The sequence below is a fragment of the Drosophila guanche genome, unplaced genomic scaffold, assembly GCF_900245975.1.
Source record: "Drosophila guanche unplaced genomic scaffold, DGUA_6, whole genome shotgun sequence".
Lineage (NCBI taxonomy): Eukaryota > Metazoa > Arthropoda > Insecta > Diptera > Drosophilidae > Drosophila > Drosophila guanche.
In genome coordinates this window covers 1,981,086-2,000,502 of record NW_022995743.1, presented here as the reverse complement: position 1 = coordinate 2,000,502, position 19,417 = coordinate 1,981,086, and the positions used below count along the sequence as shown (strand labels likewise).

Here is a 19,417-nt window from a genome sequence, read left to right as displayed (position 1 = left end):
GGTCTGTCTGTTTTTAGCCCCCTTTCGTGCATGTGCAAGCAATAATCACTGTACATATTGTATTATGTTTTGTTTAATTATTTTAGTGAAATAAATACAATTTTTATTTTAATTATACAAACGAATTATTGGTTTTATTTTGTACCCGAACCCGATCTGACTGATTTACGCTTAGTTTTAGTTACTTTGGGGACATTGGTGAAACCATTTTACGTATAAGAGCTTTTCTGGATAAGGATAATAAATATATTATATAAATAGATGTCTATTTTTATGAAGCCTACCATATACCATATTTATTGTACTTTACTTGACTGTTATGTGTCTATCGCATCTAAAAATCACAGAGGGGCGGGCATTCAATGTCTAAGCTATAAAATATCCATCTAAATGTATTTTAGCCACAGAAAAGTATTTTGTAAGCTAAGAATTTAAACAGAAACTACACGAATTTACTTACATTGATGTACACACAACACGAACAGGCTAGAGCTTAAGTTACACACAAAAAGTAGTATCCACTGGGAGCTTCTTTTGTGCCCATAGTCTTGGGGTTGTACTTGGGAGGGTCTAAGCTACGCTACTCTCCAAAGATGAAAGATTCCTTTGACAGTTCCTCTTTACTATCTGCTGTTCTACTTGCAAATTCCCTAGATAATACACTCCTGATACAGACTCTACTTAGATTTATTGCAAATGAAAAATATTCATTGAGTTTTGTTCCGTTCAAATGAGTACCTTTATGCATTTATGGATAACCAAGTTTGTTTTGTGTAGATACAAACATAAAAACCATATGCAGGTTTCGCACGAAATCCTTACGAATTAGAATAGGTACACCACAAATCAAAATATATACAGTCTAAGCAAAGCAGAGTGGAAGGACAGGCTGGACGATACTCAAGTTCAAAATCAAGACTTGCTGAACGTCCAAGGAATGCAGAAATGGATATTACAAATATTTGTAGAATAAGTAAACACATGCCGAAGAAAGTAAACCATGAACGAGGTGGAAATATTGCTGGTACATGGAAACTTAATTAGGTTGTTCGATAAAAGTCCAATAAAAAGCAAGTTTGAAATCCGAAAAAAAAAATTAATTGTAAATATTATCAAACGAGCTATGGAGAGATTCAAAGATGTGATTCAAGCAAATATATATACAAAACACAATGTATTCCTTTGCATATATACAAGTACATGAAATAAGTATATATATTTGCAATTAGCCATTAGTTTATTGTCCAAAATGGCATAACTACACTTAAGATTTGTGTGTTTCAATGTATTTATAAGTGCGCAGTACTCGATCGATCGTTTTATTGCTTATCCGTTTGTCTGTGCAGAGTTTATGGGAGATTTGTCTCAAGCCAGTGTCCGCAGCTATCTCCGAAACCATCTTTAACACCCCAAAGCTGTCTCCACCGTTTATACTCCTCCGCTCCAGTGTTTGTCATTTAAATATACGAGTTTCCATCACTTTAATCTTTAAACCAGAGAACAAAACACATACGAGTACTGCGTAACCCAATAGTCGGCATAGGCCACTATAACTCTTTTGGTTTTGTTGTTTGTAGTTTGCATTAATGGAACGACAGTGCAACTGACAGGTGAATTTATATTCTAATTTCTACACATCTTTATACAATGCTCAAAAGAAGGCTGTAAATCCCCACTAGAGTTGAAGTTACACGAATTTAAATCGCAATAAAGCGTTTTGTTTTGCAATGCAATTGCAAAATCAAGCTGGAAAGAGTCCAAAAGAGAAATACACTTAAGGCAGCAATCCATATTCAAGTGTATTTTATCTTGCTAGAGGTAAGAGAATCTAAGGCATAATCCCTTACTAACACTATACAAAAGTACAGAAATAAAAGTGTATGTTTGATTTTGTTGTTATTGTTGAGTTGAATACTTGTGTATTCCATACAACCAGGCTACCTATATTCAGCATCGATTGGAGAGAGCACCACCTTTGGCCACGTATCCAGATGAATGACAAACAAAAACTGTAACTAGAATTTAATTGGGGAAAGTACTCTGTCTCTCTCTCTCTATATTTAAATGTTTAATCGGCTAGTTAAGTGGGTGTCTATGTGTGCTATAAAATGGTTTTAGGACTGTCCTGCAACTACTGGGATTTTATATATATTTACTGTAAGCTGAGTATACATGAATAGTGAATTTACACACGCACAGAACAACACTAAATAAATGTAAAATGTCTATAAAATTAAGCATACAACTTCTATAACAATATTCAATTATCAATGTTTGAAACCTCTTGATGTTGTTGAATAAAAACTTCTCTACCCCCTCCCAGGCGGAAAGGTGTTTTTCTTGGCTAAGCAGCTCCGCTGGTGTGGTGGGTTCGTGACAAAATTTCACCAACACACGCTTCTGATTTGAATAATATACTTTTTGTTGTATATACAATTGTTCTCTTTAATTAGAAATATAATTTATAATCGTACAATTTTAATATGCTTTTTTATCCTTTACAATTAGTTCTCATTTATGTATGAATATTTTTTACTTCGATTTGATTACACGATTGCTTTGTTGTTAATTAAATTAATAAGTTTGTTTGGTTAAACTAAAATTGAGTTGCATAATAATTGTTTTAGTTATAGTTTTGGGCTGTGTATAAAGTATTAATAATTATGGTTAAAATACAATAGGTTCACTTTCTGATATGGCGACAAAGATATTAGGAAAAACTCTACTAAAAATTGCTTTCACTTCAATTCATTTTCATTTCGATCTAATACACGCATTGGTCCAACGCAGATTTAAATAATTATTAATAATCATCGCAAAAGCTTTCTATGTCACATTTACACATACATTTGTAATGATTGTTTTGGCGCCATCCATCCATCGAATGCAACACAAATTCTCAGTCCTGAATCCGGGGTCGGTCCCTGCTGAGAAGTGCGATTCGTTCGTTCGTTTAACAATTGGGAAAAATCATATACAAATTTAATATATTATTGTTAATGCAATGTTCAACATTTAGGCACAAAATATATTGCTTCTCAATTGGATATACCGTAAAAGATAATTATTATTGCATGGGTCGATGGTACGATACACCGTCTTTTTGTCTTCATCTTCATCTTCATCTTCGTCGTCGTTTTTGTTTTCTCCTCGCAACAGTTAAAAACATTTAAATAATAATACGTTATATACGTCGGCGCTTTGATTTGCTTGTTAGGAATCATTGCTCGAAGATTTATGTGGTGGAGGCCACACGCTTTGTGGGCGAATTGCTCAGCAATGCCGTCTCCTTGGCCCGCTCGTGCTCGTCCTGGAAGAAGATCTTGGTGATGACCACATCGCCAGTGCTCAGCGTTTGCGATTCGGCATCCACCAGCTTGACTACACGCTTGTCCATTGTGCGCAGTATGGGCGTGACACTGCGCTCGCCTTGGCAGTTGCAATTTCTGTTGCTGTTTTGGGATAAGAGTTTGAGAGATTATTTCTGGATGAATCTTTTGCGCTGCTCTGGCACTCACTTTCTGGACTTTTCGCGTATAATTTGTAAATTATCTGTAGTCGCAATGCTCGAACCCAACTGCTCCTGTATCGAATTGTTGGCCAGTAGCTGCAAAAGAAATGTTTTTCAATTAATTTTCCACTACTCTGAGAGCTGCCTGTCCACCCACCTGATCACATGGCAGCGTGGTCGCAGTCGTCAGTATGGCCTCCAGCTTGTCGATGCGCGCAATGCGATCCATTGACTTGTTCTGCAATATTTCCTCCAGCATCTGCATGGATTCCGTGAGGCTGGGTGGCTCCGAGCTAAAGCGTGGCGAAAAGGTGCCCGAGAGGGAATTATCCGATGGCACAGAGTCCAAGCTGGGAAACATTTCGTTCTCATTGGCTTCCGCCTCGTCTTCCGAGTCGCTTTGATCTCTGAAAGAAGGGAGCAAGAGTTGAGTTGTATTTAATAACTTTATAGCGCTCGAAACTCACTTGCTGGGATTGCCGGCCGACTCCATTTTCTCCAGCTTCTTGGCCACCTTGTAGTAGCCCTTGAGGCGCTCCTTTTCGTCCTCCGTTAGATCCATGTACCTGTGGGTTAGCTCTAGAAATAAATATTGAAACAGCAGAGTCTGCGGACTACTCACCGCAGCAAACGAATCTCACGGTTTGAGAGCACAATGCTCTTGCTGGTCTGCGCCAGTTTCAGCTTCAGATCGGACACTTCGGTGCTCACTTTGCGCTGCTTCTTGCGTATCTTCACCTCGTTGGGTTTGATCTGCAGCAGGATTTGCTCCGTGCACAGCTCCGAGAAGAGTTGCCTATTCTCCGGCTTAATCTGACGCGCCAAACTGCCAAAGAGTTGATCGTGAATGAGAACCAGAACATCGCCAGCCGCATACAGCATCATTTCGCGGGTGAGCGGCCGCTTGGCCCAGAATTTCTGATCCCGTCGGTAGATCTGCTTCAGCTGATCCTTGATGGGATTGCAGGGCGCATTGTATTGCTCGCACAGCGAGTTGAGCGATATATATTTGGCCTTGTAGACCTGCTTGCCGTTCTCCTGGTACTGCAGAATCGCGTGCGCCGCCTGTGTGTCAAACACATTGCGCAGCAGGATGCCAAATTGCAGATACAAGTTCGCCGCATCGTTCCGGCAGTCGTGGATGACTTTGATGACCTGCTCGTGCTCCAGCACGGTCTTCAGTCCGCCATCCGTGACCATGGCGGGGCATGATTGCACATCGAAGAGGAAGGCCTCGCCGCGGGCTGTGCCAATCTCGATCAGCGTGATTTCGCCCTTCAGGCCCAGATTGATGCCCTCACAGTCGAGGGAGACGACAATGCCCTCGTTCTTGGCCGCATACTTGAGTAGGATGTCGGTGACGAACACCGATTGCTTTACATTCGCTATGACTGTCGTGTTCTGCAGCACCTTGATCTTCCACGTGTCGCCGACAAAGTAGCTGTGACTAGGTGAGGAGTGATTGGCATTGGTTTGGGTTGGATTAGAGCTAGCGTTGGCACTGGCACTGGCACTGACACTGGCACTGGAGTTGCTATTCGGATTGTTTGCTGTGCTCGCATTGGCATTGCTGGAGTTGAAGTTGGATGTGGAAGTGGAAGTGGAATTGCTGGAATGCAAGGGACTGGCGTGCGGTGAACTTTGATTGGCCAGCGATTTGTTATCCTTTTCGAGGTTCTCCGCCAGCGTGCGTATGACCAGAGTGTTTATGCGCTGCTTCAATGTTTGGTTGACGCTGTTCACCCTCTCCGTGGGATTCGTTGTGACAACTGCAGGCGTCGGCTGTTGTGGCTGCTGCTGATGTGCGGCTCCTCCTCCGATGGGGCCATAGCATATGTTCCCACTGGGATAGTTGTTCTCGCAGAGGTTTTCCAGCTTCAGCTCCGACATGGGCACATAGCTGTCGAAGCCAGAACTCGGCTCCGATTTGGGCTGTCCGTAGCCCTGTCCCAGCACATTCGACACGGGTGCATTCAGCTTGAAATTGGGCGATGCTATGCTATTGTTATTGTTGTTGCTGCTGCTCAGACTACTGCTAATGGCATTGTTGTTGCTGCTGGCATAACCATTGCTGCGCAGCGATGGAGACTGCAAACGCTGCTGCACAGAGCTGAGTGCAGCTCCAGCCACATCCACCTTGCGATTGGGATTCGAATTGTTATTGTTATTGTTATTGTTGTTCAGCGCATTGAATTGTTCCCTGGTCTGGGCCTGGGCCTGCTGTATGTGCGTGTCACTCAGCTTGGGCTTCTGCAGCAGCGTGACTAGATTCGCTTGGATGTGAAAGCAATCGCCAAAGAGCTTCAGGAAGGAGCTCAGATCCCCCGGCGTCTTGAACATGCGCAGCCACTGATCCTGCGGAAAGTTGGTGGTCAGCAAATGAAACAGCTGATCCACCAGCAGCGGTCCCTTAATCTCAATGCACTGGGCAAAAAAGTCGAGCATTTGCTGCGTGCCACGCGTATCGATGTTGGACTGCGGCAAGTGCAGTCGATCCCGCGCCGGCAAGTCAGTCATATTCTCGCAGCCCACGAGCATGACAAAGTCATCGATGACCTTGAACGTGTCCGTGTGCTTGGTGAGAAAGTCCGTAAACTCCTTGATATGTTGACCTAAAAGGAGAGTGGAGTTAGAGTCAAGTTTGGATGCTGATTGTGCCCAGCACTCACCCGATATGTGACGCACTTGTGGCGATGCCTGCGACCGATGCCCGAGCAGACTGCGCACCGGCACCTCGGCCGCCGCACCATACTGCAGCATCTTGTTCTTGAAGTAGTCTTTAGCCTCTTGAATGTAATCACGCTTGCCGCCTGCCCCGCCATCGTCCGCATTGCTGTGCTGGTAGGCATTCACCTGCACATAGTCCCCATCCACGAGGAATATTGATGGATACTGGGCGAGAAATTTCTTCAGACCTGCCAATAACAATTAGTTGAATGCCATTAGTGGGGTTGCCTCTGCCACTGTGCAAAATTGGTTAATGCAGTAAAAGTGTTGCAGCAGCAGCAGCAAACTTAATTAATTTTCTTGGCCTTTCAATGTGTCAACTCGGTAATTACGTCAAGACAGAGAGGAGACAGAGAGCAGCAGAGAGTCATCGCTGAGTAAGTACTTATTGAGGTTTGATTGAGTCCCTCTGCTGCCTCTGTCTTTGCCTCTTTGGTTGCCCGGACTGGAGCTGCATTAACGAGGGAATCGTACAACGAAAGTTTTCTTCCATTTTCCTATCATTGAAGTTACATATGCCTGGATTCCCATAATTAACAAAACATTGTTGTAATCGCAGCAACATCAAATGACAAACTTACATACACATGCATAAATGAATATGAATATGAATACACGAATACATGACTGAATGAATGAATATTCATGTGTGTGAATGAAGGCAAAAGTTGTTGCTCGATTTAAAGTTTGTTTTACAATTACAAATTCTACATGGGGGGAACACTGTGAGAATTCATGTGTATCCTTTCACTTAGTGTAACATTTTCAGCAGCAAAACTGTTAGAGCTGCGAGAGGTGCTTGGGTTCTGGTCACCAAAATTTGTTCCAAGTGTAGTTCCATTTGGTTAGAAAAGTGTATGCACTCAGCTAAGCGAACCGAACCATTTTATATGATAAATCAGGTCATAGTTGCTGACTGAGTGACTGCCAAAACGGGATGTGTTGCGACCCAACCCTGCTCCAACATCATCATCCGGTAGGCATGATGGTAGGAATGTTGTGATGACTGCCTGTCTGTCTATACCCCCTGCCATTCTCTATTGTTTGCGTAATCTGACGTGACAGCAAGGCAAACGCTGAACAGATCAGAGAGCACACTCTGAGCAGGGCGCACGGTACGGCACTCCATTGCGTGTGCCGAGGCAGAGCCAGAGGCAGTCACAGATTTCAGCCTCATTGTTGAAACTTGTTAAAAATGCGAGGCGTAGATTAATTCAATTGCATTTGACATACTATTTAGGTACAAGTCGTAACTCCCTGCGAGACGAGAGCGAGCGTCTCTGATTAATCGAATCGGATGGGGCATTATGCAAGGGATTGTCTACGGATTTGTCGAGTCAATCAAAATGAAATGTAATCCCTTAACAAACATCTTGGCGCTCCATTTGCCAACCACTTTCCTAAGGGAACCAATGAGCCACAAAGCTGACAAATGGCTGGAAGGACCCAGCGAAATCCTACCGCATTAAGGTCGAGCACACCGTGGCAGCATGTGCATAATTCAATTTTATGTTTACTTAGAGAAATTGAAATTGAAGGCACAAAAAAAGGTATCCAACGGCCACAACTGACGCCACAAATCGAAGTTCATAAAAGTTGTAAAAGGAAGAGAAAAAACATTGCAATATTAATATTTATCGAAGGCCCAGGATCTAACCCCAATATGTAATATGCATATCTACATGCAGGACTATCTCATATATATATACAAATATATGAAAATATATATAAATGTTTGTATCGAGGTGCCAGGCCAAGTACTTTTGGCTCCAATATTTGCTCTGTTTGTGTGTGTGTGTGCTTAGCCGCATTTCTTGGCAAACAAACATTTTTTTGGGGCTCTCTTAGTGGAGCGCAGGTGGCATGTGGCGTGGGGCCGTGGGACTGGTGCCACATTTTACGGCTCGACCCACTTGGACACATTTTCTTGCCAGGGCAATTTTCAAATGCAGCGGAGGACACTCGCTATAAATTTATGTGTATTTATGGTACTCTGCTTATTGAAGAATACGGAAATGTTTGCTGCCCCAACATGTTGTAAACTCGACACACAGGTAGCAAGTAGCAATGTGTTGCATGATGTGGAGGGGCAGGTAAAAGGGTTATGTCTGCCCATAAATTCAAGATTTTATGCCTCCCAAAACGAACACAGGGGGCAGGGGAATGACACAACTGTGATGGCAATAGCTGAAGGAAGTTTTCTGCAATTTACAAAATTTCTAACATTTCCTCTTCATTATGGAATCATTAGCGGCTGCCGCTGCTGCTGTCAAACAGTTCTCAATCAATTAGACGGCAAATGGAGCAACAAAAGTTCACCATGAAATATAATGAACAACAAATTTGTTGTGCTTTTTGCAATTAATGTCAGCTGTGAAGACCAACAAAAATCAATGCCTGCTCTGCACTCTTCACTCCTCTCCTCTCCCTAAGCTGCTACCAATTTCTCCTCGATGGCAAAGTTAACAATAACATAAAAGCCTTGGGTGCCCCCAAACGCACAAAATGTTGACACGCAATGCCGTCTGAAGGAGCATGGGGCGGGGGGCTTAGGAGCATTGAGCACCGGCTGGCGTTAAAGGATTTCCCAGTCCACTGACCCTTCCCCCTTTCTGCTGCCGTTCGCATAAAATCGTTAAATTTACGACTATGACTCTCTCTCCCACACAAACATACACACTCTGTTTCCCTTTCTCTCTCCCTTCCCAAGCGTTGCGGAATATTGAAACGTGAAACGGGTAATGCAAACGTTAAATGAGAGCAGGCTGACTCCAATCCTTTGCGGATGCCTTCAGCCGCAGATCAATCAGCTAATCATTCATTTTATAGACAATCGAGTGGATCGGGTGGAGAGTTTACTACGGGTATTGGCAGCAAATCCATTGCTAATCATTCACTTACAAACATTCGTGCATTTCAACAGCAGACTTTGACAATATTTTGGTTTGGAAATCGATTACTCAACAAGAAATACAACACACAAAAACCAAAACAACAAACTAGTTGCGAATGAGCGAACCTTCGTTAGTCCCGTTAAGGCTTGGCATGTGGAGTGCGTGTGTGCGAGAGCGCGAGATGTTGCTAGAGATGGGGCCAGAGCTACACCTGGCGCGTGCCTACTCATTTCGTGCGTGAGAGCATGGGATGCGAATGGGCAGCAGCAGGTCGAAAATAGGAAAGAAAACATGTCTTTAAATGTCCAAATGCATATTCCCCCTTTGATTGAAGTTCTGCCAGAACGAAAATTACTCATCTTGAGTGTTTTTTCGTTCCTCTTTTTGGATTCTCTTCATGCGTTGGGTACGTGCCATACACACAACGACACGCACCCATCTCTAATCTGTAAGCAAACGAGTGTGTGTGTGCCTGTGTGTGCAAATAAACTTATCCGTTGGGTTGGCTCTCTGCTGCTGCTGCTACTTCTCCCCCCGCACCCATTGCCTGAGGCAGCTTAAAATGGCCAAACGATAAAGAGAGCTAAATGGTCATGTTTTTGTGTTTGTCCAAATGATTTGCACCGCAAAAAACAACAACAACAAACAATCACAGCTTTGTTGGTGTTATTTGGGTGTTGAATTAGCAGTGAAATTTAAGTTCCCAGATAAACGGGGGCAAAGCTCTTGAAAACTCAAAACTTAATAGAAGTCCAAGTTACTGTTTCGGTTCTTCCATCAGAAATGGTTAAATTTCTCTCTCTCCTTTCGGTTAGAAAATTGCTTTTGACGTTAATTTCCCCCAAAAATGTTGGTCGAAAAACCCTCATCAATCCGTTGGGGAATATGCATATGGACACAGAAACGCACACACATTGCCATTTATTATTGAAGCAACAAATGGATGGGCATGGGGAATGGGGAAATGGGATATCCATGCAATTTTATTGAAATTCAATTGAGCATTTTTGTCACGTAATCGACACTTTTCTATTACAACGTTTCCGTTTCTACATCTTCATTCCACAATTCCCCAAACCTTATGCCGGCCATCAATGGCAAACCACAAAAACTACATAATGGAACGAGTCGATGGGTTTGCTGTGGTTAGGCGAGGGGAGTTGGCACCATACACAAGGGTATAAGCAGCAGCCCTGGCGGCTTTAACGGTTTATAAGTTTGCACAAACAACACGTTGACAAAAATGAAGCAGCATAATATATGTTTATAGGGGGATTTTAGGTCATACCCGAGAGAGTAAACAAAAGTTTATTGTAGGGAAAATTGGTTTTCCACTGACCGAAGAGAACGAAGCTCCTTATCGCCTATTTGATTGGGAATTAGAAATATCAGAGAAAGGATAACATAACTGACTCCATTCTATTTATAAGCCAAAACCTTGAAATTTTCCCATTAATATTTGCCTCGTTCTCGGGCTCTGATTTGCGTGTCTGTCGGTTATTTCCCCCAAAGTTTTGGCCGTCTATTGCGTTCTGGCGGGAAACAGCAAAATTTAAGCGAAAGATTAAAGTATTTTAGCGCCAAATTACTTGGCCAAATGTTGCTCGCTTTGGGGGCAAACACGATTTGTCTTGTCGCGGAGTCTTGTCCGTGGAACGTCACGCACATGTGTAGGAAATCAGACAAATGCGATAAACAATTTGTTAAATGTTTTCTGTTTTGCTGTTGCAATTAATGCACTCACAAAGTGTGACATTCATGATGGGCCATGAAGAGAGTACTGTGAAGAGTACTGTGAAGAAATGCGAAAACGAAATTGATTTTGCAGAAGTGGAATAAAAGTTCCACCATTTGTTACAGAAACTAATATTCCAAAACATTTCGGAGCATTAAAGCTGAGTGTGTGATAATCCGTTAAGCTTCTGCAAGCAAAGGGATTTCTGTGCATGTAAATTCCCACACATTATGCATTCCACTTCAGCTCTCAATTTGTTTACAAGGCAGGCATTTAATCTATTCATGTGTTAAGAACCAATGTAAACAAATGTTTGCCATTTCCTGTTCCCACATTGAGACCTACGCCCTCCCAACCCTCTTCAAACATTCATCTTCCGAGTGCCCACACAAATATGTATGTAGATATATCAAAGCAAAAGTAAAGGGAAAGTGCATTGCACCTTTGCCAAGTGGAACGGAATTTATCTTTAGAAATTGAAAGTTGTGTGTGTTGTTGTGTTCTATTCTTGGAGATGCACCGCGAAGCATGCATTTTGATAAATAGCATGAGGAGTGGAGGCTCTTCAACGTGCTGACTTGTCAATGGAATATAAATGTCGAGAGAGCATCTTTTTGGGAGAAGCTTTACCCAGTAGTCGGAGATTTCAAGGGCATGTTGTGCTCAATAACCACAAAAAGTCGCGTTCAATTCTTAAACTATTTTGCTACCTAATCGGATAATGACTACCATGACTAGCGGGTATATTTTAGTCGGAATATCGATCATACCAGTTCTACGAATATTTTTTTCTGTAGACCTCCAAAGCATGCGGGCCGGGCCCTTGAGAGCATTTGTAAAATAATACACACAACACAGCGCGTATAGTAAAGAAAGAAGGGAGAGAGGAGAACTGTGTGTAGGGGCAAACGTAAAAGAGGAAATGGAATAGAGTAAAAACCGAGACAACAACAAAACACGTGCATTATCGATTGCAGTCTCGACCGTCTGCAATAAAAAGCTGCAACTGAAAAATCATTGGCAATGTTTTTGCGGTTTTCTTGCAGCTTCAGTCGAGAGATGGAAAAGGAGAAGGCATAGACAATGTCTCTACCCAAACCCCTCTGGCAGTGCCAATGACATGTGCACTTGTCCGCCAAGCACTTGGTAATACAGCCAACAACAACAAAAGCAATCATTGGCAATGACAAACATTGACTGGCCGCAGGTGCACAAATGTGTATTGAATGTGCATCGCAGAGCCGTGTACAAACGTCCAGTATTAGTTTTCAGCAAACAAGTTTCATGTTTCATGTTTTGGGACCTGTACGGGATGGTAATGGAACAGTGGAATGGGACAATTATGATAGAGAGGCAACGGATTGAACTCCCTGGAGGTAGCTTTGATCATGTATGCGAAAAACTATGCAGAAAAGTGGCTGCTTGGGCTGGTCCCACTGAAAGTTTCGGGTCTGACTTTGCACTCACCCGATTGACTGCCGCCGGCTATTTGGCGCATTTCCTTGGTGAACTCCTTGTTGCCAAACTGACAGGACAGATCGTGCACGGTGCGCGGCTCACCCTTGTCGAGTAGGCGCTCCAGGAAGAACAGCAGCGTCATATTGCGTGCCATCTCGTACTCCATGGACTCCATTGTATTGTCACTAGCCTGGGGCCTGTCCCTCGGTGGTCGCGTTAGTCGGTGGGTCTATCTATCTCCTGAATTAGTGATAAGCAAATATAGTACGTCACGTAGCCGTTGACTTGAGTTGAGTTGACTTGAGTTGCTTATCTGCAATTGTGGAGAAGGTAGAGGGTAAAGAGCGTAAGAAAGGGGCAGAGAAAATCACTTATGCAATGAATGCGCCAAGAAAGCGGTGAAACAACAACAAGAGATAGAAGAGGGGAGGAAGGAATGAAAGAAAGAGCAACCGCAGACACATATTAGACTTTTGAGGTTTTGTTTCGTTTCGTTTCGTTTCGTTTTCTTTTATTTATTTAATTCATTTGCACTTTGCCACTTGAGCCGTTAGCCGCTGCCTCTCTCTTCAAGTCTCTCTGCCGCATGCTGTTGCTCGCCGCATTTTATGTTATTGCTTTGCAGTGGCAGCGGTAGCCTTGCACTTTGGGCCTTCGGTAGGATTAAGTAGTCGGAGTGGGGGGGAGCACCAGCAGTGGATGCAGGCGGCGGCAGTGCCATAAAATTTATTTTCTCCTCGGTTTGCGTCTTGAATAATTGAAAAACCACACACACTCGAACACACACACGTACAGAGAGCCACGGCAAATCCTTATTCTTGCGGCATATCCTTTTTTTGTCCTTGCGCACCGCTTGAAGTTCCACAAACAAATGACGGCAGCGCTGCTTGCGTCTCTGCTGGCAGCCAACATAAACACAGGCGAATTCGAACAGCTGATTGGAGCATGGCAATGGGGAGCAGGCGCGGCGAATTCAATCAGTGTTGACTGCGGATTAGCGGGTTTTTATAAGAACTTATGTGGGAACTTGGTGTTGGCATCGCTGGCCAGTGATATCATGTTTTTTATCCATTTTCCGCTGGCTAGGCCAAGGCATGCGAAAAGAAATGCCAGTGCTGCAGAACAGGTGATTGACACAGAAAATTTGCAGCGGAAATGGAAAATGCCATCCAACTGCCAACTCTCTCAAGAGGCATACCCCGGCTCTTCTTTTCTTCTCTCTCTCTCTCCCTTTTAATAATCCCAATCATAACCTGCTGCCTATTGCCTGTGCATTTGTATGTGTGTGTTCTATTGATAAGCAAAAACCGTTGACAACGATATGTATTGGGAACACAAAGCAGCAGCAGCAGCAACAACATTCCAACCGCATTCAGGTATGCGTGTGTGTCAGGTAGCTAGGCTGTGTGAGCGTGTGTGAGTGCGTGTTCAATGGTCGCTCTGTGGTGTTGGTGGCGGCCAAACAAGAAACTTCAGACTCTCATTAGACCGAGTGAGCCACCGCTCTAGCCGCTCTTATTGGGGAAAAGAGATGGCAAGTGCAGCGGCGAATGCGGTGGCCCCCACCCGCCGAATGAAAGAAAATATTTTTTGCAAAAATGAAAAGGCAAAAAAATTACACGACACTCGAAATATGCAAAGCAAAAAGCCAAAACGGAACGGCCAAAAGAGAAAGATAGACAGACCGAAAGACAGCGGGAAGAGCACGAGAATGCAGGAATGTGAAAATATGAAAGAAAGAAATGAGCAGCGCCCGCCAGACGAAATGTCAATTATTCGTTATTTTCGTACCTGTAGCTGTAGTCGTTTTATTTGTTCATTTATTTATTGTTGCTCGTTTGCTTAAGTGCACTTGTAATCTATATTTATAAGCCAGACTTATGGGTTATACGCGATACAGATCCTCGCGTTGGGGATATTTTCTCAAAGATCTGATCAGATCTCTATCTTAAGCGCTGTCTCGCGCTCACGCTCACTCTTTTGATCGACTCGCAGGGCTATTGTTAATTAAATTAAGCATTAATTAACATTTTTTTGGCGTAATTTAACAGACACACACTCTCGGAAACTGCGACGAAAGCAGCAACTTGTTGTTGTTTTTGTTGTTTCTCACAGACACACGCACACACACTCGCGCGATTGGTTGGGCAGGTAGATTCGTATTGGTGTGAGTACGTTGTCGGTGTAAGGCACTGGGGATCGTTGTAAAAAGCGAGTTAAGCCACTTGTTGCACTTCTTTAAGGCTCTGCCTGTTGGCGGGCACCACTGTCACCGAAATTTGGCCAGCTCCGCGCGAATTTAAGGCAAAAAACAAACAGTTGCGTAGACTTGGGGCTTGGGGCTTTTTTGGAGCAGCGATGATGACAGCAGCAGCAGCAGCGCGAACGCGGACTTATCGATAAAATATACCGACTGACCATCGGAAATATTCAGAAATATACCCTTTCGTGTTCAAAATATACAGCAAATATATCGTAAATCTTAAATCTTTTCCTCGACTTGCATCTTCTGTTCAATATTACCAGCTAGTTAGGATTCTCAGTCCTAAAACTGTAATTTTACTCCAATCATCAATCAATTCCCACAAGACTGGCTAATTTTCATGACCTATCTTTATTGGATTGATTGCAAAAAAAAGTTTAAACCTAAAAAGGTCAACCAAAAAAATAGCACTGAAAGTAACGTGGGTGGGAATGGAATCTTACCTCATTTGACAATTTATTACCAGCCAAGCGATAGTATAGTATAGGATGGGAACTTGCGTACCCTATTTCCAATAATTATAATTAAAAATCCAGTCTACCAGCTGCTTTTAAACAGCGCGAACACAGACTTATCGATAAAATAAGTGTTGTCAGTTTAGCTATTTCCTCAATATATCTAGCTTTTTTCAATTGGCAAGTGCGGGCTAAATTGTTAAACGGCGGGTGTAGTTTCTTTTATTAGCGTTGGCAGAGTTGGCAGCACCACGTCTGGCCATCAGAGAAGTACCGCAATATATGTATGTACGTTCTCACAGAATAAATTCTCACAATATAACGATGAAAATCTTAGTTCGGAGGACTTTCAGCACTGAATATATAATTTTACTCTGTTTCCAAGCGGCCATTAAACATTATTTTAGGCCACTCATTTCTCGATACTCAAGTATCGATACTTTTGTGATGTAGTAGCGCTGCCAGATCGACTGATATTGGTTCTGTGAAGAAACTTAAATTTCCCGCTCACTTCGTTCAATTTACCGTTGTCATTGGCAGCAGGAAAAATGCAACCAAGGTTTCCGGGAGCTTTTTCCAACAACAGTCCACATTCCAAGGCATCAGAGCTGCGAAGAACTATCCCCAAATCATGGAAACCATTGAATTCCTCAGCCGCACCAGCCGGCGAAATCTCAAGTCCCAAATCGGTTGGCAAGTGGCACAGCGGATGAGGCAATGGTCCGAGGATTTGGACGAACGCCGCTTGCAGCTCTATGTGCAGCTACAGAACGAGTCTCTGCAGGTGGACGAGGAGGTGGCCGAGCGGCTGCGACAACGCGCCGACGAGGCGGAAAGGCAACGCCACGAATGGATACAAATGGAGCGACTGAAGCGGGAGGAGGCCGAGCAGGAGCTGCTGAAGGTGAAGCAGCAGCAGCGGGAAATGTGAGTCATTGCCTCAACCATGGTATAACCTCTGGTAATCCTCCTTCCTCTCTCCCAGTGAGAACTCCGAAGCGCATCGTCACATGCAAACCAAGCAAATCCTGTGGGAGAGCAAACAGGCGCAGCTCCAGCAGATCGAGGAGCGTCGGGCGCTGAAGCGTCGCCAGGCGTGCGTGGAGATCCTCTGGCAGCGTGTGTGGCAGCGCTTGGACGAGAGTCGCGAGCAGCAGCAGCAGTACGAGCAGCAGCTGCGTCGCCTGCTGGAGGGTCAGTGTCAGGCTGAGAATTTGGCCAGGGATCAGCAGCAGAAGCAGCAGCTGCAGCAGCAAGTGCTGCAGGAGCAGCGTGAATGCTGCGAGGCGTAAGTAGATGGGGATTCTTGGGTGCTCTGCAGAATCATCTTTGGATCTTTCTCAGCCTGGATGTAGCTGCCGCGAATGATGTGCGGAGGAAGCAAATGGAACTGCAGCAGCATCAAGCCAAACGCCGTCAGCAGCTGCCCGATCTTCAGGCACAAATCCAGCAGAATCTGCGACTCGCTGCCTGCCAGTCGGAGGCCAACCAACTCGAGGATGTGGCCTGCAACATGCGCGAGGATCGACAGATTTACGAGGAGCTCATGCAGAAACAATGCGAAAGGGTGAGGAGACTCCTCGTTCTGTGGCTGCCACTCATCCTCCATGGCAACTTTCTTACTTTCAGGCTCGCAATCGTGATTGGCACCAGCAGTACATGACGCACACAGCGGCGGAGCGTGCTGCACATCGCCAGGGGGAACTGGAGCGGGAACGCGCCTACCTGGGCACTGGCTGTGTGCTGGGACAGCAGCCGAAGCAGCCATATGGCAGAGCTGTGCGCTGAGCACTCATTGGATATGTCACTGTGTCAATTATTGCAGCAAAAATAAATTTACGATTGGCATTAATCAGACAACGACGATAAGGAAAAAGCGTATCACGCATTTGCGGCATAAACAAAATACGATAAAAATGCAGCCCCAACCAAGGTGAATTTACTTGGAAGGTGACGTGGAGAAGACCAATTGCTTATTCACCACGGTTTCTGTCTGCGCTAGAGATGCCACTGTGGTCAAGACGTCACCTTGCAAGTAAATTCAGCTTGGCTCACAACCACTCAATGCGGTTGTGAACAAGTGGGAGCGGGTGGGCAAGGGACAGACGGGGGGAAGCCAGTCAATCGATTGGTCGACCAACTTGACTCGTGGCCAGCGGGCAGTATGCAAATTCCATCCAGCGATCAATCGAAGGCCAGGCAAAGTGTTGCTCAAGCAACGACTTTGACAATATTTCTGACACCACCCAAATGGGTGACAGGACTTGCCTGCCTGCCCTGGGGGCAGTGCCTCAGCTAATTGCACGCTTCCGTTGTTCATTTCTTTGCTGTGTCTCTCGACTTGTTGCCGCTAATTAGAATTGATCGTTGGCCTCCAGCTAGCAGCTGCCGCCTGATGCACTCTTTTCTTAATGCAAACAGACGACTAATCGCTGTGTTTATTCAATTAAAATTTGTGCACAGATTCTACAGCAAATTGCGAGCAATTTTCATTCCCAAGTAGATTCTTGGGCCAATCTTTAAGTAAATGAAAAAATGTTTCGCTAAACAATTTTCATTGGGGACTAATCCCCAGCAAAGTAATCTGCGTTCAACTATCTTTAATGGGCTGCCATTTATGGCCTAAACATGAGCAGCATATCTTTATCTATGCCGTGGCCATGTTCGCTGTCCAAACAACAAATATGGGCACTTTGTACTGGCTGAGAGAGAGCGATAATGTAACAGGCCCAGTCTCAATCCCAACACGATCCCATGCATCACACATAAACACAGGCAGGGGCCTGCCGCACCGCGGTGCGATTTCAAAGAGAGGTGTCAAAGTGGGCTCAGCCGGGCACGTCCTTCCTCTGTCCCACTCCTGCTGTGAGCCATTCAGCCATGTCATTAGCTGCAACATGCCAGAAAAGGGGTGGCTGGGGCAACATTATTTATGTGACACTTGGGAACATTTTTCCAACTGCTGTGAAGCAAAGCTGAAAACCCAGTCGAATGGAAAATGTCTCAAGCAACAATGCAACAAAAGTAGTTAACGTGCAACATAGAGGGGAAAACCTCTCTAATATTCGCATAAATTTAATTCATTCCACGCCACGGCACGCCCATTGCAGCATTCGTAATGCCAGCCTTATCGGTGGATCTGCAAAAGATTTATAGATTTACGCCTATGGCGCAGACACAGACACAGACACAGATCGCGGCTCGACTGCAACTCATTAATAAACGTTTAGGGGACGTCGCCCCACTAATTGCCAAACGCCTACAGAGGCAGGACGGCAATCGGCACAAGGACTAGACGTAGAACAAGACCCAGAGACCTTCAAAGACCTTCATAGAAGAGAATAAGAACAAGTACAAGTACCACGCGGAGTCCAATAAATAATTGTACACGTAGGCGACCCAGGACATGTCAGTTTGGCTCTGCCCTCGGGGCCCACCCACATGGCACGTATAAGTTTGTGGTCAGCGCACGCTGATTGAAATACTCACGACTGACCACGTCCTGGACTCCTGCTGCTCCCACTCCTACCACCCCCCCGACTGCTTCCCCTGATCTCCTGGCTCGCGTACGTGCTGGACAAATTTAACGCCTTTTATGCCCCGACTCCGCACACTAGAAAAATGAGTTGTGGTCTTTGCCTACCGGCGCAGCGCACAAGCGGAAGAGAACTCAACCCATTGATGACCTGTAAAATGCATAAATTCCCCTTAGATAAAAGTTATGCCAAAACTCTTGAATCATCATCGCTCCCTGCAATGGCTTTGTTATTTTTTTAACCAAAAGTAGACCCCCCAATAATGAGTAACCTTAAAAGTCACTCATTGGTTTTGCTTCCTCCGCTTGTTACCCATTTATCATCATTCCATCAGTCACCAAATCCACCCCAAATGCAGCATACCTCTCCCTACAGCGCCTCTCCAGGTAATTCGCGCTGGTCCGTGTAATAATTTCTGGTCCCCTCCCCTTTGTAACTTACCCCAAAACGTAGTGCATTACCTTTATGCCTTTTGTCTTGCTTTTTCGATGCTGTAATTTTCATGCTTCAGAAATGAATTTCGCGCCTCAATCTGCTCATGCCAATTTTATGAGTTCAAAATAGCAAAAAGCCCGCTGGTCAAACGTCTATTTTTTCCCCATTCCTCCCTCTCTCTCTCTCTCTCTCTTACTCTGGCTAGAAGTTTTATGCATCTGCAATTGTGTGTCAAGTTAATCCAGCTATTGACAGACACGCGTTGAAGAGAACCCCAATCTGTTGCCACATCAAAACAAAAAGAGAAAGAGAAAGAGAAAGAGAAGGAGAGAAAAGAATTGACAGCAGATGCGGGCAATTGAAAATTGGGGAATTGTGGAATCGGGGGAATCGGGGGAATCGG

At 44.4% G+C, this 19,417-nt stretch overlaps 2 protein-coding genes across 3 annotated transcripts; one reads left to right on the top strand and one right to left on the bottom strand.

The window, feature by feature from the left end:
* Positions 1 to 3,112: 3,112 nt before the first annotated feature.
* On the bottom strand, positions 3,113 to 14,702 carry LOC117582605. 2 transcript variants are annotated; one of them, XM_034270477.1, is made up of 8 exons: positions 14,117 to 14,702; positions 12,335 to 12,638; positions 6,181 to 6,426; positions 4,134 to 6,123; positions 3,979 to 4,077; positions 3,669 to 3,918; positions 3,519 to 3,610; positions 3,113 to 3,452 (listed from the first exon to the last, which is right to left on the bottom strand). In XM_034270477.1, exons 2-8 carry the CDS (start codon positions 12,498 to 12,500, stop codon positions 3,236 to 3,238), a joined length of 3,060 nt encoding a protein of 1,019 aa, XP_034126368.1. In that variant the 5' UTR covers positions 12,501 to 12,638; positions 14,117 to 14,702; the 3' UTR covers positions 3,113 to 3,235. The 2 variants fall into 2 exon arrangements, with proteins under 2 accessions (XP_034126368.1, XP_034126377.1); XM_034270486.1 differs by having other exon boundaries at positions 3,519 to 3,607; positions 14,117 to 14,701.
* A 962-nt stretch (positions 14,703 to 15,664) lies between these two features.
* Positions 15,665 to 16,831, top strand: LOC117589065 (bromodomain-containing protein DDB_G0280777). Its single transcript, XM_034280699.1, has 4 exons — positions 15,665 to 15,970; positions 16,029 to 16,331; positions 16,388 to 16,610; positions 16,673 to 16,831. Exons 1-4 carry the CDS (start codon positions 15,675 to 15,677, stop codon positions 16,829 to 16,831), a joined length of 981 nt encoding a protein of 326 aa, XP_034136590.1. The 5' UTR covers positions 15,665 to 15,674.
* Positions 16,832 to 19,417: the final 2,586 nt, after the last annotated feature.